We start from the raw sequence: 22,312 nt of genomic DNA on the forward strand, positions 1-22,312 counted from the left end.
TGCTAAGAACCAGAGGTCCAGGTCCAAGTTTCCGTGATCCGGATTTCGCGTCTCATGGAGGTAGAACAATATGAGATCAGCACTTCTCGAAGTATGTATACCCAATGGCGCCTCGTCAATTTCGTTAATAGTTCGTATGATTGTGTTGCTTAGCTAGGACTGGTGTCCTGGACAGCATCTCTAGGCCGGCCACGATCTACTTGCCTCAGAGAAACCACGGACGGGTTTCTCTGAGGCCAGACGCCAAGGCTCGACATGGCTCGACATGAATCTCATGGTGCCGAGAAATAGTTGACTGAAATTCCCGGGCAAGGATCATGAGACACAGTAGTCTCGGTTCTCAAGTGCAGGGAGTTGAGGAAGTGCAGTTGAGTGTTGCAGGCCGAAGCTGTCAAAAGTGACATCCGACATCCGATCCACATTGGGTTTAGCACCCCTTTCTACGAGACAAACAACGGCCGTTGCTCTTACTCCTCCGTCACTCTCGGCCTTCAGTCTGCATCCTCGGATCGTTGCTTTTCCGGGAGATGAAGGGGTGCCCCTCCCCGCGATCAGCCTTGTCGGCCTGGACTCCTGCTCTTGCAACAAAAGTCCGGGGTGAGAGGCCGCATCTTTGAGTGGATCACGTCCAATCATCTCATAACGCAGCCAGGTGGATAACGTGACTACTACTAGTACCTACATGCCTCTGAGGTGGGAGGCTGTTTCTAGTAGCTTGACGTCTTCTTCAGCTTTGTTGCCACTACTCGGTCGCTGGCTCTTCTCTCGATCACAGCCTGCTCTCCACTCATTTCCGGAAAGGCAGGGCCAAGTCGCAGCATAAAGTGTGCACTAGGTCGAATGATTGGCATACTCAGCGATGGACAGAGGCTATCGCAGCAACAATCATCATGAGCCCCGCTTCCAGTCAGTCGCGGGGTCTATGCTCGGGGGGCACGATTTGAGGGGTTCTCGAAACCCGAAAGGTAGACCTGCAAGAAGCCGGCGGAGAACGCAAGTGGGTGTCGAATTTCAAGCCCAAAGGACGACTACTGACTTATGCGGCGACAGAGTCCACACCAGCACTTCGAGCAACAGGATGTTGAGTCTGTTGATTGTCGGGAGCCAGGGCAGCAAATAAAGAAAAGGCTTAAGACGACGAACACTGACCCGAATAGCTCCCGACGTCAGAGAAATTTGAAGAAGTACTTGCTCCGCCCTACTCTTGCGGACCACACATCGCGTTTAGTGACTAATGGTTGCACAATTTGCCTACAGCTTGATGATGATCAATCGCTTAGAAGCCAACATAGGACGAATGGAAGCTCGCTTGCAGAACCTTGGTTTTGATCTCAACGACCTTGGAGAGGAACAGGCCTCGCCGCACCCAATGGAATCAAATAGCTTACCCTCGCCTACATCGCCTTGCTCTCGGTCTGGAGACGCAACTGGGAATGACGTCGAGGAATGTGAACCCTGGTCACAGAGTATCTATGACAGCTCAGGGCAGTCGCACGCTGCACTACCTCCAGACGCAGGGCAGAGAGATGATGTCTTAGGATCAGAAGAAACTAGTGAAGGGCCTTTTCCCGATGACTTTGGAGGTCTTCTACTTCCACGATGCATATTAGACATTCCGGCTGTGAGAGGTGAGTCGAAGGACGGTTGCAGTTTATGACTAGGTAGCTAACCTAATCAATCAGATGTCCCCGCTCTATCGCGTCAAGGGCTAGAGTGGATGAGCAGGAAGTCGGGTATATCTCCTCATCTGTCGTCCAGAAGACATGATACGCCTGAGTCATCGTATGACGGTTTTTCGAGAAAGGTGTTTTGTCCGCTTCCTTCAAAGGCCGAGGCCCTATCACTCTTGCACGAGTATCTACAGGACTTCCACAGCCTTTGTCCACTATTTGAAAAAGCCAAGCTTATCGCTTTGCTCGATCAAGACGACTTAGAGGATGCACTTCGTACCTCTTCCTGCTGGGCAAGCGCCAATGTAGTCTTCGCTCTAGCAATCGCATTTCGAGTCCAGGATGAAACCATTGCACACTCGGAGCGTCAAAAAAGCTGGCTGTTCATAAAGAATGCGTTTGGAACGTTTCACGACCTTTGCCTTGGCCAGCCAGACATGTGGGCTGTCCAGGCCCTCCTGGGGATGGTATGCACTCTCTAACCGGATTGGGTCCAGGACTGACTTTTTCCAGTCAATTTTTTTCTTAGGAACCATGTCCGCCGAGCCTTGTTGTTTCCTTATTACCACCGCGATACGTATGAGCCACCAAATGGGACTTGAAAGGCGTGAGCAAAGCATAGAGCTATCCGCCGAGGACCTCCGACATCGAAGAAATATATTTTGGATTGCCTACTGTCTCGATCGAGAGTAAGGATCATAATCCCAACTACCGGTTTGTGAACCAAGACTGATCAAATCCAGAATATCTCTTCGCTTTGGAAAGCCTCCCACACAAAGCGATGACGATATGAACATTGGTCTGCCGACGGAAGCACAGACGAACTGTATCAGGTTTATACCTTCCCTGCATCGGCATGGCGCTTTCGATGTCTTTCGAGCCCATTGTCAACTTGCAACCATTAAAGGCCAGCTATATAAGGATCTTTATTCTACTGCAGCAAAAGATAGGTCGTTTTCTGATATTATGGCTTCCGTCGGCACATTAGACGAGTTGCTTAAGAACTGGAAAGAAAGTTTGCCTCCAGAGTATCAACCACAATTCGGACCACTGCCCAGCCTCTCCCAACCGTTGGCTTCAGCTATGCTGTTATACCTCCACTGCTCATATTTTAATTGCATCATTGCGGTGCATCGACTCATCGTGTGCCGAAAACTACAGAATGCCGAGGATCTGATTCGAAGAAGCGAGGGCTTGGATCTTTCATCCCCTCCTCCCTCTTCTTCAAGGGTGTTTACATCTGAATCCCTTTGCGCCAATGCCGCGCGAGCGTCAATCAGACTGATGAAGTATATGCCAGAAGGTCATATGTCGCTCATAGGGTATGTCATATCCGCGTTGTATCATCCCCCCCAACTTCATGCTAAAGCAGTTTTTAGGATCCTTATGCACTATCCTGTTGTTGCATTGACAACACTTTCCTCGATCATTATTCGAAACCCCCTTAATGCCTCACGACTGACCGACATGAAGCTCATGGATCAGGTGGAGATTTTGCTATCTTCGCTCGTTGTGAGTATACCGAACCAGATCATTGGACAAATTCAAACGCACTGCGCGAACTATCGTGCTGCAGCACAAGCAGCAGTACAAAAGACCATGAAGTTCTGTTGAAGATCAGGTTTTGTGCGAAAAATTTATGGATGCGACATGCTTATATACTCGCTTCAATAACTTAACTTATTTTTTTTGCAAATAAGATACCCAGACCTTTTTACCAACGCCCGCAAAATCATTACAATTATGGCTTAAAACACCAGGATCTCAATCCTTTTATTCTTAGCTCCATATCGCTCGCGGAACTCAGATCGAATGAGCAGTTGCAGGAGAGGCATATGCGTCTCTTTCATGTCGAAGATTCCTCTCTGCTTCTGGTCGACATATGATCCGTCAATGACAATGCGTTTCAGCTCATCCAGCTTCAACGACCCTATCTCAGTGGTCAGTATCAAGCCCATTGAGGTGGCCCATAATAGCCATGGGAAAGCATACCTGAGTCAATCAGATCGGAGATACGAGCCGGAGTTCCGGCGCCAACACCAACTCTAGATTGTCCGTTAGCACAGGCCCATAGTATCAAAATGGCTTTAACATACCGTGCTCGGTCGAGGAATTGCTTTGCCTCTTCCAGCTTGATGTGCTTCGCGAATAACTTGCCAATGGGTGATTCTTTTGTACTGAAAGTTCGCAAGGCCCTGTCCGACTGTAAGCATCTTTTGAATCTGAGTCTGATGGCACTCAAACGTACCGTACGACATCCGCCGCGCGAAGAGCAGCAGAGGAAACAACAATGGTATGCGGCGTGCCCTTCTGCTGTGAGGAGTCGGCAAGCTTTTCGCCCTTATGAGCGAATGCCTTCAGGAAACCAGGCAGATTCTCGAGCTCCCTTGGAGATGTAAACGACGAAGTATCGAGAAAAGCGGAGTCTGTAGTCGTCAGAATCTGGAACCACAATTCCACTATACATTCAAAGAGACCCTCATACCAGGAACACTAAGATCATTCAACTCAACTGCCGTAATCTCCTTGTTATGCCGCTTGGCCTTCTGCATAAAGTGGTCGGCGAGCAACCGGCCATCCATCTTGCCAATAGCCTCATCGACGGAGATGCCCTTGCGCTCCTTCGAAAGAGGCTCGCCTCGAACGACTTTCGGCTTGTCTGCGTCATCTTTCTTATCCTTCTTGCTCTTCTTGTTCTTTCCGCTTTTCTGCTTCTTGTTTTGGGGGCCTTCGGTCGTAGAATCTTTGGATTTCGGAGCGTCGGGCTTGCTTTGCTTCGAAGGTTCTTCGGCTTGTCGCTTGCGCTTCTTGTCGAGCTTGGCGGCGAGGCCGGTTGTGGCTTTGTTGTCTCCGGACATATTGATACGTATAGTCCCTTGAGATCAGAGAACTCCAGTCGCGCTTAACCGTCAATCTTCCGAATCGCAGTTTGTCGTTGCTCTTCTCCTTCTCCGTAGCTGTCGCAACTTTTTTGTGCTGAGTCATCTCATCTTATCGATAAGCCGCTGCCAATCACGTCTTGGCTGCAGCGGCGCGTCTCTCTGCATTAACAACAGTGTTTCGACCCCTCATCGGTCTCTCTAATTGTGTCACTGTCGATTGATCCAATCTATTGATGACTCACGATCTTCCATCCATTTGCCTATTCAGCGCTCGATCTTTTTTTTTGTCAGGTGTAATGTCGAACACACCCAGGCGGCGCGGGCGGCCCGCGCGAGACTCCGAGGTCTCTGAAGCATCTACTCCGGGCGGTGATACTACACTTACTAGGGTCAGTAGATGATAATCGTATGGCATCTCCTTACTGACACCACTCCACAGCTACAGCGTCTTCCAGCCCACATGCGCTACCCCTCCACACCTCGACGCCTGGCAGGATCAACAACCCCCTCAGCAAACAGATCCGCTTCACGATGGGGAACACCCGGGAACAGAGGCGCGCCAGCAACACCCCACGGACTGCGCGCAATGCAAAGACGAGCAGCAAACACACCCGGCCGAGACCGTCGAAAAAGTGGACGGGGTCAACGCGAAACAGTCTTCGATGTCCTGCGGAATTTGGGTAAAGCACTTGCGCCCGAATCCCGGCCTATTGAATCTTCGCCTCAGCCACCGTCTGAACCGGAACCCGAGTCGGAACCTGATGAGTTTGATGTACTTGATAATGAACCTGCGCCTGAGAGGCCACGGCTGTCGCTGCCGTTGGAGGATGTTGAGGAGGAAGATGACGATGAGAGCCCGCCGATACGACCGCCTCGGATGTCGATGGCGTTGGGTGATGACGATGATAATGATGTGACAGTTGAGTACCCGAGGAGAGCTACGTTTAATCGGGACAGGGACCGGTTGTCGATGATGAGCCTTGGTGCTGGTCGGTTGAGTGAGAATTTTGGGGATACTACTGGGCTTGAAAGTGAAGCGGATGTCGGCGATGAGACGGGCTTGATACAGGAGGATGATGCTCAGGATGAGACCTTCATGAGTCAGGGTGCTTTTGATAGAGGGTGAGTATTGAGACCTGGACCTGATGATTTACATCTTCTCACAGTGCTCTAGTGGAGAAACGGAAGACCTTGGACGATTCAACCTCGACTTTAATTTTCCCTCACCGGTGGCTCCGGCTGAGGACCTAGATCCAGAAGATGCTATCGATGACGACGGATTCGAACTACCAGCTGTTGACCTGGACCCAGGTCTCAACCCAGATTTCGGCCCTGGATCGGATGACAGCGACGTTGGTGATATCACTGGTGGTTTCGGTCTAGATCTATATCCTCCAGAGAGAGTATCTATGAGCGAAAGCCCAGGGCTTGTTGGAGGAGGGCTACGAGACGAAGACACCATTATCCAAGGCTCAAAACAAAAGAAACTGTCTCGCCACGGTATCCCAGTCCCCAACATGCCTGCGGGCGTTGTGAAGAAATTAGCTGCGCGGTTCGCACGGGCTAGAGCCGGACCAAAAGCAAAGATCAGCAAGCAGACTCTCGCAGAAATAGAGCAAGCATCCGCATGGTATTTTGAACAAGCCAGTGAGGACCTCGCAGCATACTCCAGGCACGCCGGACGCAAGACTATAGATGAGGCGGATGTCACAGCATTGATGAGAAGGTGAGTCTGTTTCTAGGGTCTTTCTAATCATTGAGTGTAGATGCTAATTTGCATGCAAGGCAACGCCAACTCAACAACACTACGACGGTCTTCTCTCTCGCTCAAAAACATCTGCCGAAGGAGCTCTTGCAGGACATGAGACTCGCGATGCCTCCGAGATGAACAAGAAACTATGTTACAGTGCGAATCATAAAACAACCAACCGAACGCCGATATTCAATGCGCGCATTCCTGAAGAGTCTACCAATTCTTATTCTGTCGGAGCCGGCGAGCGGCCTCGCTGCCAGGCGGCTTCCGCATAACCATCCACATCATAATCGATGTGGCGAGGGATAAACCGAACCTATTCATATAAGCAAAGAGTCGACAATTGGGGGCGACAGCACACCCTCGAGGAGGACTTACCATGTGAAGATGTACTGGCTGTGGTTGTTCCTCAAGTTCACCTCAGCAGCACGACCGATTGGAATACCCTTCGCTTCCCGGTCCAAGGCATCAATATAATCCTGGACTGAGGAATAGGTTAGCACAAGTCCAGAGTCCATGTACGATATAGATATATTATGCAACTTAGCTTACCCTGAGTCTGCTCAATCCACACCGGCTGACTACCAGTCAAAGCAGCCATCTGCTCCACATCCGGGAAGTAGAACCGTCCGTCCTCCGGTTTATTGTCCGGCGTAAACATATTCTTCTTCCAGGGCTCCCGTATTAACCCCTCAACCGTAACCTCACCCCTCGGCAACCCCTCAGGCCTACTCTTCTGATTCGCCATCTTCTTCGAGATCCATCCCCGATTCACAAGCACCGTACTCTGACCCTCCCCGCGCTCAAGCGGCGTGATTACGATGAACCCGTCCTGGCCTTCACGCATGCGCGGGCCGATCAGCATCTCCTGATCGTGTCGGAGACGCCCCGTAGCATAGATCCGTCTGTAGTCGAATTCATGGACGACGCTGGGGTCCACGCGGGGCGGGAGGGGGAGGGGCTCCCGGACAATCCGGTCTTCATATTTCGCTATCAATTTTGTTTTCCAGTCTAGTCGTTGGATCTGCCATGTTCCGAGGGCGAAGGAGATGATTGGGATGAGGGCTGCATGTTCATAGAAAAGTACCAGTCAGCTGAGATTCAAAGATTATACAACGTTGTCACGTAGAAATTTCTATTGAGCAGCATACCAAGAATAATCAACCCCGGCCCATGCCTCCTCCTTCCAGCCCGGACAATCTGGGCCGGTTGGTCGATGGGCGAGACCCAGCGGGCGTCTTCTTCCGTTTGGTGGTTATTGATGAAGCGGACTTGTGTCTGTTTCCAACTGAGGCGGCATCTGGCGCAGACGGAGTCGAGCGTTGTTGCTGTGCGCGGGTTCCGGAGCGATGAGGAGATTGGAGTTGAGTGCGCCCATGCTCGAGGGGCGGTCCGCTGGAGGGCCGAGAAGAGGGGGCGCATTGCCAAGTGGTGTTGCCGATGTGTCGTTTGCGACTCAAAATTGTAGATAGTAGAATGAATCTGTTTGTTGAGGGTTGTGAATAAAGTTCAAGAAAGTTGTGAATGAGGAGACAGTGACGGCTGGGATCCATTGCGGAACTTCCACTGCGAATGATCGGCGCCGGCGCATATGTAGACTCGCCGACCCGCCGACATCCAACTGACCTTCAACTCACGATTTATCGCCATAAGCTTGAGTCAGAATGTTCTTTACGGGGTCTTTGCAGGAGGGTATTGCTGCTGCTGTGCAGGAATCTAAGGCTGTGATTTGCTTTGTACCAGGTTTGTCCACTGATGCTCAACCTCGAGGTAGCTATAGTATGAGGTCCCGCTTCTAACCAGTTGCTGCGATAGATGACGGCGAGACGAGCACAACATGGGAGAATGAATACTTCAAGGATGATGAGGTACTGTCGCCCCTTCTATTCTACACTTATTTTCCCGCACGCTAATTCAGTCCGTATTGTAGGACTTCACGAAGCTACTCGAGACGCGATCTGTCCTGTTGCGCATCGCCAAAGATAGTCCAGAAGCTGGCTTTCTGGCTTCCGTCTGTCCCGTAGCGCAATATCCTACAGTAATTATCATCAAGTATGAAGACTCAAGCGAGCTAAAGGGCTGGAGCGGTTAGCGCAGTGCAGTTACTGACCGAGTCGCAGAAATGGAATCGTGCGGGAATACATCGTATCGGGTGTTTCGAAAGACGAGTTTCGCAGCCGGATTACCACCGCTACAGAAGATAAAAACCCTGAAGGGCAAATTACTGCATCTGCTCCAGCTGCTGAACAGTCCACCGCACAGTCCCAGGCAACGAGCACCACCCCCGCACCGGCTCCGGAGCCCGTTGCTGCAGCTTCTCCATCAACGCCAGCTGCGGCGCAAACTTCCTCAACTCAGAATCAACCCAAGTCCGATGCGTCCCAAAATACATCCGGTGAGAGAGAAAAACAGCTTGAGATTGAGAGCCGCGGTCGACGGTATGTGGCACGCACGCCGAAGAAGCCGAAGGAAGAGAACAAGCTCGCCGGAGCCTCTAGCAATGCGCAAGCAACAAGTCAGAAGGATACGAAAGGAAAGACTCCAGTTCGGGTAACCAAAAAGGAGGAAGCCGCAGTTGAACCATCACTCAGTCGCCCAGCGCCACCCTCTGGACCACCACCACAGTACCGTCTTCAGTTCCGGCTTTTCGACGGGAGCTCGGTACGCTCGACTTTCAACCCATCACATACCATCCGAAAGGACATCCGGCCATGGCTCGATGATCAAATGGAGGAGAAGGGTCCTTACAACCTCAAGCTCATCCTGTCGCCCCTACCAAACAAGACACTCACAATCGCCGAAGAAGAGCAGGCACTCCGTGAACTTATTACCGGGTCGACTGCGACGTTCGTTATGATACCTATAAGGACATTCACACAGGCATACTCGGTCTCGGATTCGCTGCCCGTCCGCGCGGTGTCTGGTGTGTTTGGGATTGCCACATCGGTGGTTGGGTGGGTGTTTGGATACGCTGCCTCTTTACTCGGATACGCCCAGAACGCAGTATCACCGTCTCAATCTCAGGCAGAGCAACATCAGGCCGGCGATTCGGGTGATGTTTCAAGAAGGCGCCCATTTGGACCTAATATCCGGACATTTAGAGACCAGACGGATGGGCAGGATAGTCAATTCTATAATGGGAATCAAGTACGTTCTACTCTTTAAATTAATGCTCTTGTCAGCTGCTAACTCTGCCTTCTGGTATAGCTGAACTTCGAGCCACGAAGCAACGATGACCGATGAGAAAGTTGAATATTTGTTGAATTGACGAACTTTTGAGAGCATATATTATCTAGCGACTAAGTATCAGCATTGATCTATAAATTCAAAATTGACACCGATTCATTACAATCACACCAGTCCCCGTATGCTTGACCCCTTCAACGGCGTGCGTGTGTAGTCCGTGGGTTTATCGACTTCCAAGGGGAGACAAGCGTTATAGCCGGTTTTAAGCTCCATACATCGGGTTTACATCAAAAGAGCCAGGAGCGATCCGCGATCGCACCTACCTCATTAGAAGAGCGAGATTTGCTTTTCGAGGAAGGTGCGATGGAGGTTGCCAGCTCTGGGAAGGCAGGAACGACCGCGAACGGTTGCGCCTTCCTTGTGAAGTCTGACGGTTGCTAGCATTTAAGGAAGACGCATACTGTAGGTTCGGATGGAAGGAGCTACCGAGGGTTTAGTAGCCTATCAGGCTTGCTGTTAATACTTGTGGGCTACATAGGGGGTGGTAGGCGGATCAGGTGTGGCGGATATATCTATCGAATGTGACCAAGTAGTTCTGGTCAGTGCATTTCACTACAGACAAACACGGCGAAAGCATAGTCTTTTTGAGTTACAAATAAGCCAGTCATTGCGGATGAAGAGGAGATTTTCCTTTCTGGTATTATGGTATATGTGTCTATCTTCATCTTCAAAGCAGATATAGCAAAGCCTAGATCTCTTGATGACTTAGATAATCGATTCTAATACAATCGAAGACATGATTACGTCGCTATGCAAACAGAAGCCAGATGTGTTCGCGCGGAACTCAAGCAGTATATTTCCTCCCAAAGTCACGTCGAAATCCAAAAGCAGTATTCATACAAGGCATATAGAGATGCGCTTAGTAGGGCTTAGCGGCGGCCTGGCAAGCCTTCTATAGAATCGGGAGAATATTAGCATCATGCTGACAATGGCAAAAATGGATGCAGGAGTACGACTTACCAGCTGGTCAAGGTACCAACCGCAGATGGACATGTTGCCCTGGTTGTCATCCATGCACTTGCGAAAGTTGCGGACGTCGTTCTCACAAGCAGCGGGGTTCTCCCAGGAGCTGTTGGCGGTGTTGCTAGCCCACAGACCGTTGTCCATAGGCTGGTCCTGGGCAGCAGGAGCGGGCTGGGCCTCAGCAGGAGCGCTGGAGCCGCCAGAGAAAAAACCGCCGATGGCGTGGCCGATGGAGGAACCGACTGCTACACCACTGTATGGAGTCAGTATTCATACTTTGTCTTGGTAGGTAGTGAAGAAATTGGCAATGTTTTATTGATGCAGCTTGCGCTTGCGCTTGCCACTGGCGAACACGCAATTCCGAATTGGAGCAGGGGACTTACGCAGCGGTGGAGGCCATCTGACCGAAGAGACCGGGACCCTGGCTCTGCTGAACAGGGGCAGCAACTGGAGGAGCGGGAGCCTGCTGGGTAGTAGGAGGGTGAGCAGCGGTCGAGTGAGGCTGCTGCTGCTGGCCGTAGGGCGAACGAGCCGGCTGAGCGGGAGCAGTAGGACGGGTGGGAGCGCTGCGCGCAGGGGTAGGGGCAGGAGCGGCACCACGGCGTTGACGAGGCATGTTGGCTAGTATGTATGTATATAATGTGGATGTGAAATGGCGATTGTATGATGCGGATGAAGGGACTTTTATAGAAAGAGCCGTGGACGGCGGACGAATAGCCGGAGAACACTTCGAAATCCCCGTGCTTGAGCTACGTGATTGGTGGGAGAGGACGATTACCTCAGCAGTTTGAGCCGTGACCGGCGTTTACGATCGGTAATGTATTGTGGCTCTAATTTTATCTGCGCTGCTCTGTAAATCAGTTTCAACATGTATTGATATACGAAATGGATGATCTATAAGAGATCGGTCACTGCAGCACCTACAATATCTCGAAAGTGATAGTCTTTTTTTTATGACATTGTATTTGGTGTTTATAAAAGCTACTACCTATTGAAGAGATGTTTTTGCCCGTTATCTCCGGTCTCCGGTAGTGGCGAGCTTCATGCTGACATTGTGAGTCACTACTAACTGGATATGGATCCAAAAGCGCTTTCCTACGGGAAACTCAGCAAGAAATGCAGGCGCACTCATCACAGACCGGTGATCAAGTGGTCTGTACCCAGACTTAAGCCGAGAGAATGGTATTTCACTCGGCGCGCGTCGGCTGCCAGCGTGCCCGGGGGATTCGTCTTAAGCCGTTTGTCGCTTTCGCCATGTAAATCCAGACCCGAGCATCGATCAAGAGATACAGGCGCATACCGTGAGCCGAGGTAGTTCAGCCACACTTTATAGATATGACCGCAGCGAATGTCTGGGTCTGGGCTGCGGCGTTTGTCCTAGGACCAGGTCGTTAAAATCGACGTATATACCAGGATACAAGACACTCATGTCTGCTTTCTCGCCTTTCTGGTGGCATCTTTCTTCTTCCTCCTCTCCCTGTGGCGCTCGCTGCGTTCCTCCTTGCTCCGACCCTTTTTCTGCTTGCCTTCTTTCTTCTTCGATTTTGACTTGTTCTTGGGTTTCTTAGAGTTATCGGCAGTTGTGTCGGCTGGATTTGAGGCTTCAGCTTCTTCTGCGTCGGAATCAGAATCGCTTGAAGCATTCTTGGACGGCGCCTCAGGCGTATCGCTAGCCTTCTGGGCCAAGCGAGATGACTTCAATTGTGCGCGCGCCTTCTCCTTCGCCAGTTGTTCCTCTCGCTGCAAGTCGAACTTCTCGTTTCCAGCCTGTTCAGATTAGCAATGATACAGAAGAATGCGGACTCAGGGCATCTAACCAGTCCATGTTTGATGAAACGACCGGCAGCTTGTTTATCAAGCACCATATTTCTCTTCTCGGGTTCGGTCTCAAGCTCTTTAATCTTGTCAAAGTACTGTTTCACTCTTTTCAATTCTCTGAAGATGGGATGTTCGGTAGCCTTGACACCATGCAAGCGCAGATACGCTATTGAGATGTTAGTTGCATTATTAGCAGGAACAAACAATAAACATACAGAATACCAATGATTCCAACGCATAAGTGATCACAACGTGAAACTTCGCTTTGTCGAGAACGGGTAGCTTCTTCGAGTTTTCGACGACGGAATTCTGTAAAATCGGCATGAGGACTTCTTCAAGGTTATCAACATCGTCATCAAGTCGCTCCAGTAGCGGCAAAATGTTCGCAGACTCCATGTTGAGGGTGTTTCGCAGTGATGATGACGGGTCTAACAAAGAGTCTGAAAGTTTTCTGCGGAGAAGCCGCGATTCTCGTCAAAATTTAGGCGGTGAATCGGGCGGTTAGTAGCTCCTACCACCATTTGATCGCATGCTCTGGATTGTATAAACTCGTCAATCAAACATCAGTTTGTTGTTGGACATGTTTTCGATGCTCATCACTTGAAAGAGGCACAGTCGATTATATGCAGCTGTGCAATTGACAAATGATCTCGCTTTGTCGCTAACACAAGCTAACTTTATGGTATCCAGCTACCACGTCTCGGTCTTGCACATGCTGGGAGCCCGTCCGCTTTTGCGGGCAGCAACCTCCAAATCATGGGGTGTTGGAGCGCGCAATCCTCAGCGAATGTCCCCTAGTCGCTTAGCATCTTCATGGATTCAAGACGTTGATGAAGCGCACCACGGAATTGAGGGTCGTCGATTATCTGGGCGTATCCATATTCTCGGCCTCGGCAACGTCGGCACTTTTGTTGCACATTCGATCGCGAGTCGGCCATCCCGACCCCCAATTACCCTTCTATTGCAGAGTCCGCCGGTGTACGACGTATTTGTGGAGCGAAACCATGCCTTGTCCGTTAATAGCATAGGGTTGGACGACAACAAAACCGGGTTCGACGTCGACGTCCTGTCTGATGGAGCCTGGCATTCAATTCCGCACCGGAGTAATCAGGGTGGAACACCGCAGAACGGGCAGCATGTCCCCGATGGTCTGGCAGAGAGCCAGGTGCCGCTGGCAAGCACTCCGGTGGATGATGAACCGATTGAATGTTTGATAGTCTCGGTCAAGGCACCTGTAACAGTGACAGCGCTGGAGTCTGTCCGTCACCGGTTGACACCCAACTCCACCATATTATTCCTCCAAAATGGCATGGGAATCATTGATGCAGTGAACGCGAAAGTCTTTCCTGAACCCCAGCAACGCCCGCACTACATGCTTGGAATCATCAGTCATGGCCTAGCTCAGCGAAGTGGGAGATTCCACGTCACCCATACCGGAATGGGTACTACAATTTTAGGTCCTGTTCCACCACAGAATCCTGGGCTTCGTTCATCAACTGACAAGGAGCCCGATTGGGCTCCGAGCACGAAGTACTTGCTGCGCACAATGACGCTTACTCCACCTCTGGTCGCTGTTGCTGAACCCCCCTCATCTGTCACAATGCATCAGCTGGAGAAACTGGCCATGAACTGTGTTATCAATCCCTTGACCGCAATAATGGACTGCCGGAACGGCGAGCTACTGTACAATTACAGTTTTACTCGTATTATGAGGTTGCTTCTGTTCGAGATTTCCAGTGTAATATGCAGTTTACCGGAACTGCAGGGAATACCTGGCATCGAAAGCCGCTTTTCTCCGGAGCGCTTGCGATGGATGGTCACGCAGCTTGCCCAAAAAACAGCACAAAACACTAGCTCCATGCTGCAGGACGTGCGAGCCAACAGGACAACCGAGATCGAGTTTCTGAACGGGTACATTGTGCGAAGAGGCGAGGAACTGGGCATCAAATGTGTCGTGAACTACATGATTAAACATCTGATTCTCGCAAAGCAGAAGGAATCACGACAGAAGGAGTCTAGTGCCATTCCCATTGACTTGATTGAAGACGATTCCAAAGACAGCAAACTTTGACCAATGCATACTTCGCACATTATATTTCAGCACGAAACATTCTCCAAGGCTATACCGCAGAGGTCCTTGATTTGCCTCCATCTTCTTAGCAGCATTTGCACCTTGTCCATATTTTCTTGGTCTATCTCGCTAGATCCAAGACTCACCAACTCTTCTATAGTCAAATCCGTTTCTTCAATATATCTACGGATCCAGCCTTGAATGACGTCTTCCGATTTCTTTGCATCTACTGTCTTGGTAGAGTAGCCGAGGACGTAGTTCTGCCAGTCTTGAGGTGGCATATATCTCATGCAAGCGGCAATCTCGGTTCGATAGCATACCCCAGCGGTTGTGACCTGATAGTTTCTGGTCAAAGCTTAGCAGGGATTTCCAAAGGATGAACAAATGATATGAGGATATGGCCCGACAAGCAAGGACGTGAACAATGACACTCACCCGAAATACTGCTGCATATTCAGCTCTTCTTGAAGGGCCGGGGTGAGGTCTTGAAAGATTATATCGTCGAGGTATAGCGTCTCGGACTCGTTGTCATCCAGGAAAAAGCCATCTACCAACATAAGCGAGATCGAAGAAAAATCGATTGCGTCAACTGGCTTACATTCAGTAAACAGAAAGTCATTAGGGTGAGGTCCGTAACTCATGAAGATCTCCTCGCCTGTTTCTACTCAAGTCAGTACCAGCTTGCTTTTGCAAAGGATTGTATCTAGAAGCGCTTACCATATGCCTTTGCGGCTCTGAAAACATAGTTTTGGCCATCGAACTTTACATTACACTGAGACGATCAGCAAATCAGCATCTCAAACGGCATAGAGCGCACATACAGCCACATCAGAATGGTTGAAGTAATCAGCGAATGGCAGCAACGCCATAGCATCATTTCGATCCTCAGGAGCTTCCTGTCCAGGCATAAGATAGTAAAAGCTCCTAGTGTTAATGATCAACCAGTGATAGGAGTACGTCTCCCAGTTGGTCTCCGGAAAGACTGCAACGACGGTCTCCCATGCCTGGCGGAGTCTTTGCTCTTGTTGTTCAAGAATATTCTGATGAGAAGACTCATACTCGAACTCGAGTTTTTGTTTCTGGATGCTCTTACAACGGCCAGATATAGACGGTGGCAGAAGAGATCCGGCAGAGGGCGAATTGCGCAGGGACTCTGGCCATAGAATCGGCATGCAGTCTTCGAAATCCTTCCGGGTCGGCCAGGTCTTCCTCCAGAGCTCAAGAGGCTCGAGATCCTCTGGCTCACCGTGGGTCAGAAATGCAGCTAGAAGAGCATGCACCGGCGTCCCCTCGCCAAATTTACTAGTGAATGAAGAGGGGATCGCATCTACCCTTAACATTATTTCTCGCGGTACTGTCACAATTGCTTCATTTTCCTATAGACAAATGTTAAAACGAGAGAGAACAACAGACATAATATCACGTACTTGTATACTTCGCGTCGCAATCACACCCAGACCTCGCCCTGGGAACTTTGCTGGACCGACCCCGTTCACGAGGATGCCGTTGGATACAGCCCATTCTGTGAACTGCTCATGTTGTTCGCCAGGCCACCATTCTGGCCTCATTTCGCCCAGACAGATTGGAAGCCAGCTCCTAGTATACTTTAGCGTACCGATATATATGTGCCGATATCAAACTTTCAACGACATGCTTGTTCGCCAATGCCCACCATAGTCTCCAAGAAAGAAATCTTATCGCCTTATCGATCAATCTTATCAGTCTACGGCGTAACAGAGCGACCACTTGTGCTCTCCGGTATCCTTCCTCCGCATCAGACCACCTCCGCGGCCACTTGTTCTCGAACAATGCCTCTCTGAGCATCCAGCAGCAAGATGTCGCTTCTGAGGAGGCCCACGGTTGCAGCACTGAGCGCTCGGGAGCTTGCATTTCCATGCGCTCTCATCCGACAACCCCCGCACTCACGATCTTTCTCCGGCGCCAATCGCCCGCCTCCAAAATATCCGCATCATGTCCCGCTAGGATTCTTCGAGAAGAAGTTCCTTGCTGTTGGGTCGGCGGTGGGAGCTTTGCTTAATCCTCGACGGGCTGGTAAGTCCGACAAACACTAGCGGTGTACATGAAAGAGATGATTGACACCATCCCTCTCGATGCAGACCTCATCGCAACTCTCGGCGAAGTAACAGCAACCCCATACTTCATCTACCGGCTCCGCGACGCCATGCTCTCAGATCATACAGGCCGCCAGATTCTCCGCGACCGCCCACGCATCACCTCCGAGACCCTTCCCCTCCCTTACCTCCGCTCCCTCCCCGAGAACTCCGTCGGGCGCACCTACGCCGCCTGGCTAGACAGAGAAGGCGTCTCCCCCGATACACGAGATAACGTGCAGTACATCGATGACCCCGAGTGCGCGTACGTTATGCAGCGGTACCGCGAGTGCCACGACTTTTACCATGCCGTTACGGGACTGCCTACGTTTGTGGAGGGTGAATTGGCGCTGAAGGCATTCGAGTTCTTGAATACATTGATTCCTATGACGGGGTTGAGTATGGCTGCTTCGGTGCGGTTGAAGCCGGCTGAAAGGGAGAGGTTGTTTTCGCTATATTTGCCTTGGGCTGTGAGGAGTGGGTTGAATAGTAAAGAGTTGATCAATGTTTATTGGGAGAAAGTTCTGGAAAAGGATGTTGATGAGTTGAGGAAGGAGTTGGGGATCGAGAAGCCACCGGATATGAGGGACATTCGACGGATGATTAGGATGCAGAAGAAGAGGGAGAAGGAGCAGCTGGAGGGGAAGAGCTCGTAGCCTTCAATGTGGCTAGATGCTCCGTCTAGAAAACAAACTGTGTACTTTTAGCGAGATATATATGTATATTATCCCCCTCATTCACAATTGCTAGAGATGAAAACTGCAGATGCAAGATAGGCACTTCGATCTCGAAGCACATAGAAGATCGGATGCGTCGTAAATTCATAACCGCTCATCCTTCAATACCGTACAAATTTGACCAGTATAGATTGAAATCACAAGTCCAACAAATCATCATCATCATCCCACCCGCCCTTCCTCCGCGAGAAGACAACCTTTTGCTCCTCCTCGTCCTTGCGCTGGTTCTCTGCAACCGCGTTAAGAAGCTGCTTCAGTTGCTCCTCCGTAACCTTCTGTCTCAGCTGCCCTGTTTGCGCAAGCATGATTAGTCTGTTTTCGATGTCCATCGCGCGGGATTCCTTGACTAGGCGGATTCGGCCGAGGCGGTCGGCGGCTTCGGGCTCGAGGATTTGGTTGAGGATTGTAGCGCGGCGGTCGGCTTGTGTTTGTGAGGTTGGCAAGAGGTTTGCGTGGGTTGCTTAGAGGGGCTTACCTTCGACTTGTCTGTGAAAATGGGAGTTAGTAATGTTCGTACTGCTGAGGGGTACGAGGGGCATGAGACTCACTTTCTCTGCTCATCCTGGTTTCCGCCTTCGGAGGGGCCGCCTCGTGGGCCACCGCCTTGCTGCTGAAGTTGCGCGAGACGAGCTCGTCTGATCTATATCGGGTGTTAACTGAGTGCGGGTGACATGTGTGACGAGGGGCGGACTGACCTCTTCCAACTCTGCGTCGGCCATGGTGTCTAGATTCGAGTACGGCGGTGAGGGGTGTGACAGGGACAAGTATATGGAGCCTTCTACTCAAACGGCGTGTATAGCGAACAATGATGTTAGGCAGCCCTGAGAATACAGCAGTTCATCGAAGAATTATTGTCGCAGGATAGAAAGTTCCAAACCCCACCTCGAAATTGTGGCCTGACTACTGAGGCATTAAGGCTGCAGTATGCCTTGGTGGGGTTGTCGCGTCCCCGGCCGCGCAGTCGCATCCAAGATTCCAAATCCGGCTGGCTATGCTGCAAGATCGCGACGGGACAGAGAGATACTCCGAGGTGTGGTTATCTCCTACGAAGATTACGCCATTGACGCAAGACAGTTGCGGGGAGCGCGATATGAAACACAGAAAATTGGTCATTGGCTGGTACCTGAGCTCATGGGCATGCTTCCAAGCCCCCGCCGCTGGCTCAAGCAAGGAATCCCAGATGCATTGAAGCTCGAATTGCCCCGCAGCGTGAGCAAGGAGCTTTGTCGCTATAATTGTGATAGTGATATATCCCTGCACTGGCTATTGGTCACTGCAGGGTGTTTTTATGGCCAATTGATTAAGTGAGAGGTGAGGAGTTACACGTGGAGCGGAGCAGCTACGGAGTACAGTGTCTCAGGGCAGCACCGAAAGGGCAACTATCTGGCTCAGAATGCATGTGGTCGTCATCGTCTGCTAGAAATAGATCTCGGTGACAAAGGGTGCGAGGAGCTGCAGAGGGGTCTCAATATGACAGTCCCTACGAAGTGTAACAGGATAGCCTGCTAGAACGCGCAATTGAGCCGTGAACAGCTGTCTGCGCAGAGCTTTGAATGAGAGTTTCCTTCGGCTATTTTGAAGCTTTGTCCCTGGCCGAGGGAGCTCAAAGGGATCGACACCCTGCCATTTTTGTGACGATCGCAGGGTCGAATGAGAAGCTGTAGCGCCGACAGGGAACATGAGACGGTTATCTCGTCTCTCGCAGGAATGGTCAGCGCAATTTTTAGAGAGGCTGGCATAATATAACTTATCTTGGGATAGTATAGAATGGGAAATGGAATTACACATCACATGATTATGTGTCGGGAGGCTGAGCGTAAAATACGCGCCACCGGGGTCAGATTCGGTAATACGTACGGGACGGAGCAGTGTGCCACCAGTCCGGGCGCTTCCTCCTGGAAGTGCGAACGCCGATGGAACGAATGCTCGCAGTCTCCATCCACCTCCAACATCGCATCGCTTCTCCTGCTAGCCGCCTTGGAAGAGGAGGGGTTCGTCACATCTCCAACTCCCTCTTCTCTATTCTTGTCTCACGTTCCTTTCTACTACCACTACCATCTATCCCCTCGCCTCGACTATCCCGAGTCTACCTTCGTTCTACCTCGCTTCCGCTCCCTTCCAGCCTTGACCTCATTCCCTTGTTCCGCGTCAATGCGTCCGATCTGAGCCTCTTAGCGCCTATTCGAGTTGCGCGCTGAACGCACACCATTCTCCAGCCCAATCCCTCGAGGAAAATAATACTATTAGCACTCCTTTGCGACTGAAATCCCTTTCATGAGACCGACGGACTCAATATCTGCTCGATATTGACGTCCTGGTCTGGTCACGGCACCACCCTCGCTCGCCAACCTTACGATAAGATCTTCGCCACCATGGCAGAGTACGTCTTCAGATCCTAGAACAATGTGTACTTCTGATCGATATACTGATGCGTCTACAGTTTAATTGCCTTTCACAATTACTATTCCCACCAGAGTTTCCTCTCGCCGTCCAACATGATTCCACGACCAACCAGCCACAAACGCTCCCTTTCCTCTGGAAACAGGTCCGGCTCGCCGGATAGACATGTAACCAAGGCCAAATCCACAAACGACCTCTCGAGAATTGCAGCAAGTCATCCAGTCCCTACGACTCGCTCCACCAGTGAAGGTGGATTTGCGGAGAATGGTTTCAGCACCTTGAAAGACCCGAGACTCGAACCCGCTCCGGAAACCAAAGAGGAGTCTACGACGCCTTCCCACCACCCAGACCTCAACGATGAAGTAGCGGCTCTGAGTTTGAAACTTGTGCGGGCGATCAACAACCAGACAAAACTCGACGATACTTTAGTCGCCACCCGCCAAGAACTAGAGCAGGCCCAAGAGAGGGTCCGCGCGCTAGAGTCAGAAAATCAGAAGTACCGGCGGGATATTGATCAGGAGGTGTATGTGAAAAAAGCCGATGTTGACGTTGAGTTTATGCGCTTGAACGCCTCTCTAGCTGAGGAAAAGGCCCAGCGTACTGTTGCGGAGAAGGAGAAGAAGGGCATCGAGCAGGAATTAGAAACTCTCACAGCGGCTCTTTTTGAGGAAGCAAACAAGGTAAGCCAAATTCATGAACAACCATCACGCGTCAACGCTGACATCAGTCACAGATGGTTGCTGCTGCCAAGCTCGAACGCGAAGCTGTGGAAAGGAAAAATGAACAGCTACGATCTCAAATCAAAGACACTGAGTCGCTCCTCGCTTCTCAACAGGAGCAACTTTCTGAGCTAAAGTCTGTCCTTCATGTCATGAACATTTCCAAGGACGACCTCGATGGTCGCACGGCCATCTCTACAGCACCACCATCGCCTGCAGGCCCCATCCAACCGCCTTCTTTCCCCAGGAAGAGCATGGAGACTTCGGACCTCCCTGGCGAAGTTGTATGCGCCGAGATCGCACCAGGTCCTTCCACAAGCTTTCCTGATCTCATCAAAACCGTCTGCCGCACAGATATACTCGCGTACGAGGATTTCCGGGAGCTTTTCACTGCCGCAAAGAGCTCGAAGCCGCCAAGCAGGGCTACGAGCGGGTCATACTCTGGGTTGAACGTCATGAGCTTAGCTAGCTTCAGCGGCGCATCATTCGGCTCCGTCACCTCGTCACCATCTAAATCCCAGCCCCACTCGCCCAATGGAAGCGTTTCCTCACCTCAGCCTCCAACCTCTAGTATTTCTTTGAAGGAGGCACGTTTCTATAAGCGCGCCCTCATGGAGGACATCGAACCTACTCTACGACTCGATGCCGCCCCAGGAATCTCTTGGCTAACCAGACGGACCGTTCTGAGTGGCATCTGTGAAGGAAGTCTTGTTGTCGAGCCGGTACCACCAAACGTCAGAAAGTACGAGTTCCCGTGCTCACTTTGCGGCGAACGACGAAGCGGCACTGAGAACGAGCGGACCCATCGTTTTCGAACTTCTGACAGTGACACCGCCCAACGTTATCCGTTGTGTGTCCTCTGTTTGGAAAGGGTACGCTCATGCTGTGAGTTCACAGGCTATCTTCGCCTCATTCTTGACGGCCATATTCATGCCGAAGAACTCGACGAGTTACAGGAGGCGTGGGAAGAGACAGTTCGCTTGCGCGAACGTATGTTCTGGTCCAGGATCGGCGGTGGCATCGTCCCAATGTTTGCTCAAACCAGTGCTCCTGAGGAGCGGCCTGACGGGCATCTTCCAGTCGTGGACGAGAAATCGGAGAAGAGCTCCTTCATTGAAAAGCCCATTGTGCAGATTGAACACAGCGATGCGGAAGATGGTCCTTTGGACCTAGAGATTGAGAAAAGGATTACGACCCCTCAGCCTCTCACCCCCGAACCCATAGCTTAAGGGTTCAACATTACCCTGTCTTCTGTCGAAACTCCAAAACAAACCTTATCGGGCCCCCGTTCTAGCCAGCATTGGTCACCCTACCCTACAGAAAATATTTGCAACTTTTCAGAAATTCGAACCGCTCCGCATCTTGATGATCTCTAATCGTCAATCCAGCGGCAGGTCACAGCGGGATACCCTTCGAAACAGCCTGATGTGCAAACGCGAGTCGTTTGTTACATTTGTCTGTACCTCGCCATATGTTCTCCATACCTACTAATCTTTGTTTGCAGCCGCAAACATGTTGCATTCTGGGTTATCAGGATGCTTTACGCGGCTGCACCCTGTATTACTACTAAGCCCGCTTTGATCCCCCAGATCGCTGTACATGATCTTATAATTGTCTAATAGTTTCCTTTCCTGCGTCTCTTCCTCATGCTGCCCATTTGTTTCTTCTCATTTTTCTCTTTACCCTATTTCTTTACTCTCTATTTGCTTTAATCTCTCGGCGCCTTAGGACTGCTTTTCTGCTTTTCTTCCATACTTGTTTGCAATATAGAATTGTGACGGCCGCTGGGTCTAATGCATGAGGGAGGATGATCTATGAGATGGTTGGTTGTTATACCATGGGTCTTATCATTTGGCATTTATAGTCAATTACTATTGAAGTTGATTTCAAGAAAAGTGCTCTTTCAATCACGTAGTACACTTCATTCCTTACTTGACCTAGT

At 50.7% G+C, this 22,312-nt stretch overlaps 12 protein-coding genes across 12 annotated transcripts; 6 read left to right on the forward strand and 6 right to left on the reverse strand.

Moving 5' to 3' along the window:
- The first annotated feature begins 385 nt into the window (after window positions 1–385).
- On the forward strand, window positions 386–3,920 carry BDV14DRAFT_164035 (fungal specific transcription factor domain-containing protein). Its single transcript, XM_073767119.1, has 9 exons — window positions 386–997; window positions 1,051–1,184; window positions 1,258–1,628; window positions 1,683–2,137; window positions 2,184–2,359; window positions 2,414–2,992; window positions 3,050–3,599; window positions 3,662–3,715; window positions 3,767–3,920. Exons 1-7 carry the CDS (start codon window positions 860–862, stop codon window positions 3,282–3,284), a joined length of 2,088 nt encoding a protein of 695 aa, XP_073632964.1. The 5' UTR covers window positions 386–859; the 3' UTR covers window positions 3,285–3,599; window positions 3,662–3,715; window positions 3,767–3,920.
- BDV14DRAFT_67183 (uncharacterized protein) lies at window positions 3,352–4,598 on the reverse strand. The gene is made up of 5 exons (XM_073777263.1): window positions 4,156–4,598; window positions 3,919–4,096; window positions 3,767–3,865; window positions 3,663–3,715; window positions 3,352–3,600 (listed from the first exon to the last, which is right to left on the reverse strand). Exons 1-5 carry the CDS (start codon window positions 4,526–4,528, stop codon window positions 3,419–3,421), a joined length of 885 nt encoding a protein of 294 aa, XP_073632965.1. The 5' UTR covers window positions 4,529–4,598; the 3' UTR covers window positions 3,352–3,418.
- Window positions 4,599–4,608: 10 nt separating this feature from the next.
- On the forward strand, window positions 4,609–6,621 carry BDV14DRAFT_67256 (uncharacterized protein). The gene is made up of 4 exons (XM_073777265.1): window positions 4,609–4,941; window positions 4,992–5,674; window positions 5,727–6,278; window positions 6,338–6,621. Exons 1-4 carry the CDS (start codon window positions 4,786–4,788, stop codon window positions 6,438–6,440), a joined length of 1,494 nt encoding a protein of 497 aa, XP_073632966.1. The 5' UTR covers window positions 4,609–4,785; the 3' UTR covers window positions 6,441–6,621.
- On the reverse strand, window positions 6,266–7,828 carry BDV14DRAFT_164049 (cytochrome oxidase assembly protein SHY1). Its single transcript, XM_073767120.1, has 4 exons — window positions 7,457–7,828; window positions 6,858–7,370; window positions 6,684–6,789; window positions 6,266–6,621 (listed from the first exon to the last, which is right to left on the reverse strand). Exons 1-4 carry the CDS (start codon window positions 7,725–7,727, stop codon window positions 6,519–6,521), a joined length of 993 nt encoding a protein of 330 aa, XP_073632967.1. The 5' UTR covers window positions 7,728–7,828; the 3' UTR covers window positions 6,266–6,518.
- Window positions 7,829–7,926: 98 nt separating this feature from the next.
- Window positions 7,927–9,655, forward strand: BDV14DRAFT_164050 (uncharacterized protein). The gene is made up of 5 exons (XM_073767121.1): window positions 7,927–8,048; window positions 8,121–8,173; window positions 8,236–8,357; window positions 8,426–9,452; window positions 9,513–9,655. The coding sequence occupies exons 1-5, from the start codon at window positions 7,970–7,972 to the stop codon at window positions 9,546–9,548; spliced, it is 1,317 nt and encodes a 438-aa protein (XP_073632968.1). The 5' UTR covers window positions 7,927–7,969; the 3' UTR covers window positions 9,549–9,655.
- A 495-nt stretch (window positions 9,656–10,150) lies between these two features.
- BDV14DRAFT_164052 (uncharacterized protein) lies at window positions 10,151–11,221 on the reverse strand. The gene is made up of 3 exons (XM_073767122.1): window positions 10,898–11,221; window positions 10,512–10,767; window positions 10,151–10,443 (listed from the first exon to the last, which is right to left on the reverse strand). Exons 1-3 carry the CDS (start codon window positions 11,128–11,130, stop codon window positions 10,411–10,413), a joined length of 522 nt encoding a protein of 173 aa, XP_073632969.1. The 5' UTR covers window positions 11,131–11,221; the 3' UTR covers window positions 10,151–10,410.
- An 18-nt stretch (window positions 11,222–11,239) lies between these two features.
- Window positions 11,240–12,759, reverse strand: BDV14DRAFT_164055 (Sas10/Utp3/C1D family protein). The gene is made up of 3 exons (XM_073767123.1): window positions 12,548–12,759; window positions 12,332–12,498; window positions 11,240–12,281 (listed from the first exon to the last, which is right to left on the reverse strand). Exons 1-3 carry the CDS (start codon window positions 12,726–12,728, stop codon window positions 11,940–11,942), a joined length of 690 nt encoding a protein of 229 aa, XP_073632970.1. The 5' UTR covers window positions 12,729–12,759; the 3' UTR covers window positions 11,240–11,939.
- A 123-nt stretch (window positions 12,760–12,882) lies between these two features.
- BDV14DRAFT_67302 (ketopantoate reductase family protein) lies at window positions 12,883–14,546 on the forward strand. The gene has a single exon (XM_073777266.1). It carries the CDS (start codon window positions 13,012–13,014, stop codon window positions 14,401–14,403), a length of 1,392 nt encoding a protein of 463 aa, XP_073632971.1. The 5' UTR covers window positions 12,883–13,011; the 3' UTR covers window positions 14,404–14,546.
- On the reverse strand, window positions 14,430–15,971 carry BDV14DRAFT_195546 (uncharacterized protein; the record flags this gene model as incomplete). The annotated part of the gene is made up of 6 exons (XM_073772247.1): window positions 14,430–14,748; window positions 14,839–14,950; window positions 15,002–15,064; window positions 15,121–15,175; window positions 15,225–15,779; window positions 15,831–15,971. The coding sequence occupies 6 exons, from the start codon at window positions 15,969–15,971 to the stop codon at window positions 14,430–14,432; spliced, it is 1,245 nt and encodes a 414-aa protein (XP_073632972.1).
- Window positions 15,972–16,213: 242 nt separating this feature from the next.
- Window positions 16,214–17,240, forward strand: coq4 (ubiquinone biosynthesis protein COQ4). The gene is made up of 2 exons (XM_073767124.1): window positions 16,214–16,455; window positions 16,521–17,240. Exons 1-2 carry the CDS (start codon window positions 16,239–16,241, stop codon window positions 17,168–17,170), a joined length of 867 nt encoding a protein of 288 aa, XP_073632973.1. The 5' UTR covers window positions 16,214–16,238; the 3' UTR covers window positions 17,171–17,240.
- Window positions 17,241–18,331, reverse strand: BDV14DRAFT_164064 (DNA-binding protein). The gene is made up of 4 exons (XM_073767125.1): window positions 17,947–18,331; window positions 17,800–17,891; window positions 17,727–17,737; window positions 17,241–17,672 (listed from the first exon to the last, which is right to left on the reverse strand). Exons 1-4 carry the CDS (start codon window positions 17,968–17,970, stop codon window positions 17,389–17,391), a joined length of 411 nt encoding a protein of 136 aa, XP_073632974.1. The 5' UTR covers window positions 17,971–18,331; the 3' UTR covers window positions 17,241–17,388.
- An 858-nt stretch (window positions 18,332–19,189) lies between these two features.
- BDV14DRAFT_164068 (guanine nucleotide exchange factor SEC2) lies at window positions 19,190–22,226 on the forward strand. The gene is made up of 3 exons (XM_073767126.1): window positions 19,190–19,631; window positions 19,692–20,331; window positions 20,385–22,226. Exons 1-3 carry the CDS (start codon window positions 19,624–19,626, stop codon window positions 21,597–21,599), a joined length of 1,863 nt encoding a protein of 620 aa, XP_073632975.1. The 5' UTR covers window positions 19,190–19,623; the 3' UTR covers window positions 21,600–22,226.
- Window positions 22,227–22,312: the final 86 nt, after the last annotated feature.

The sequence above is a fragment of the Aspergillus stella-maris genome (genome assembly GCF_047715825.1).
Source record: "Aspergillus stella-maris strain CBS 113639 unplaced genomic scaffold BDV14scaffold_3, whole genome shotgun sequence".
In the NCBI taxonomy this organism is placed as follows: Eukaryota; Fungi; Ascomycota; class Eurotiomycetes; order Eurotiales; family Aspergillaceae; genus Aspergillus; species Aspergillus stella-maris.

What these genes read in the sequence shown, in the direction of transcription:
- BDV14DRAFT_67256 (XM_073777265.1), top strand. Translation starts at nt 4,786, where the DNA reads ATGACTCACGATCTTCCATCCATTTGCCTATTCAGCGCTCGATCTTTT. An exon ending in GTGATACTACACTTACTAGG is followed by an intron (nt 4,942 to 4,991) that starts GTCAGTAGATGA and finishes ACCACTCCACAG; the next exon opens with CTACAGCGTCTTCCAGCCCA. An exon ending in CAGGGTGCTTTTGATAGAGG is followed by an intron (nt 5,675 to 5,726) that starts GTGAGTATTGAG and finishes ACAGTGCTCTAG; the next exon opens with TGGAGAAACGGAAGACCTTG.
- coq4 (XM_073767124.1), top strand. Translation starts at nt 16,239, where the DNA reads ATGTCGCTTCTGAGGAGGCCCACGGTTGCAGCACTGAGCGCTCGGGAG. An exon ending in GCTTAATCCTCGACGGGCTG is followed by an intron (nt 16,456 to 16,520) that starts GTAAGTCCGACA and finishes CTCTCGATGCAG; the next exon opens with ACCTCATCGCAACTCTCGGC.
- BDV14DRAFT_164035 (XM_073767119.1), top strand. Translation starts at nt 860, where the DNA reads ATGGACAGAGGCTATCGCAGCAACAATCATCATGAGCCCCGCTTCCAG. An exon ending in CGTCAGAGAAATTTGAAGAA is followed by an intron (nt 1,185 to 1,257) that starts GTACTTGCTCCG and finishes ATTTGCCTACAG; the next exon opens with CTTGATGATGATCAATCGCT. An exon ending in GCCTACTGTCTCGATCGAGA is followed by an intron (nt 2,360 to 2,413) that starts GTAAGGATCATA and finishes GATCAAATCCAG; the next exon opens with AATATCTCTTCGCTTTGGAA.
- BDV14DRAFT_164049 (XM_073767120.1), bottom strand. Translation starts at nt 7,727, where the DNA reads ATGCGCCCCCTCTTCTCGGCCCTCCAGCGGACCGCCCCTCGAGCATGG. An exon ending in GCCGGGGTTGATTATTCTTG is followed by an intron (nt 7,371 to 7,456) that starts GTATGCTGCTCA and finishes ATGAACATGCAG; the next exon opens with CCCTCATCCCAATCATCTCC. An exon ending in AGCCAGTACATCTTCACATG is followed by an intron (nt 6,622 to 6,683) that starts GTAAGTCCTCCT and finishes TTATATGAATAG; the next exon opens with GTTCGGTTTATCCCTCGCCA.
- BDV14DRAFT_164068 (XM_073767126.1), top strand. An exon ending in TTTTTGAGGAAGCAAACAAG is followed by an intron (nt 20,332 to 20,384) that starts GTAAGCCAAATT and finishes CATCAGTCACAG; the next exon opens with ATGGTTGCTGCTGCCAAGCT.
- BDV14DRAFT_164064 (XM_073767125.1), bottom strand. Translation starts at nt 17,970, where the DNA reads ATGGCCGACGCAGAGTTGGAAGAG. An exon ending in CCGACGCAGAGTTGGAAGAG is followed by an intron (nt 17,892 to 17,946) that starts GTCAGTCCGCCC and finishes CACCCGATATAG; the next exon opens with ATCAGACGAGCTCGTCTCGC.
- BDV14DRAFT_164055 (XM_073767123.1), bottom strand. Translation starts at nt 12,728, where the DNA reads ATGGAGTCTGCGAACATTTTGCCGCTACTGGAGCGACTTGATGACGAT. An exon ending in GTTGGAATCATTGGTATTCT is followed by an intron (nt 12,499 to 12,547) that starts GTATGTTTATTG and finishes ACATCTCAATAG; the next exon opens with CGTATCTGCGCTTGCATGGT. An exon ending in GTTTCATCAAACATGGACTG is followed by an intron (nt 12,282 to 12,331) that starts GTTAGATGCCCT and finishes TAATCTGAACAG; the next exon opens with GCTGGAAACGAGAAGTTCGA.
- BDV14DRAFT_67302 (XM_073777266.1), top strand. Translation starts at nt 13,012, where the DNA reads ATGGTATCCAGCTACCACGTCTCGGTCTTGCACATGCTGGGAGCCCGT.
- BDV14DRAFT_164050 (XM_073767121.1), top strand. Translation starts at nt 7,970, where the DNA reads ATGTTCTTTACGGGGTCTTTGCAGGAGGGTATTGCTGCTGCTGTGCAG. An exon ending in AATACTTCAAGGATGATGAG is followed by an intron (nt 8,174 to 8,235) that starts GTACTGTCGCCC and finishes TCCGTATTGTAG; the next exon opens with GACTTCACGAAGCTACTCGA. An exon ending in AATTCTATAATGGGAATCAA is followed by an intron (nt 9,453 to 9,512) that starts GTACGTTCTACT and finishes CTTCTGGTATAG; the next exon opens with CTGAACTTCGAGCCACGAAG.
- BDV14DRAFT_67183 (XM_073777263.1), bottom strand. Translation starts at nt 4,528, where the DNA reads ATGTCCGGAGACAACAAAGCCACAACCGGCCTCGCCGCCAAGCTCGAC. An exon ending in GAATGATCTTAGTGTTCCTG is followed by an intron (nt 4,097 to 4,155) that starts GTATGAGGGTCT and finishes TGACGACTACAG; the next exon opens with ACTCCGCTTTTCTCGATACT. An exon ending in CAATTCCTCGACCGAGCACG is followed by an intron (nt 3,716 to 3,766) that starts GTATGTTAAAGC and finishes CGGACAATCTAG; the next exon opens with AGTTGGTGTTGGCGCCGGAA.
- BDV14DRAFT_164052 (XM_073767122.1), bottom strand. Translation starts at nt 11,130, where the DNA reads ATGCCTCGTCAACGCCGTGGTGCCGCTCCTGCCCCTACCCCTGCGCGC. An exon ending in CAGATGGCCTCCACCGCTGC is followed by an intron (nt 10,768 to 10,897) that starts GTAAGTCCCCTG and finishes GACTCCATACAG; the next exon opens with TGGTGTAGCAGTCGGTTCCT. An exon ending in GTTGGTACCTTGACCAGCTG is followed by an intron (nt 10,444 to 10,511) that starts GTAAGTCGTACT and finishes CCGATTCTATAG; the next exon opens with AAGGCTTGCCAGGCCGCCGC.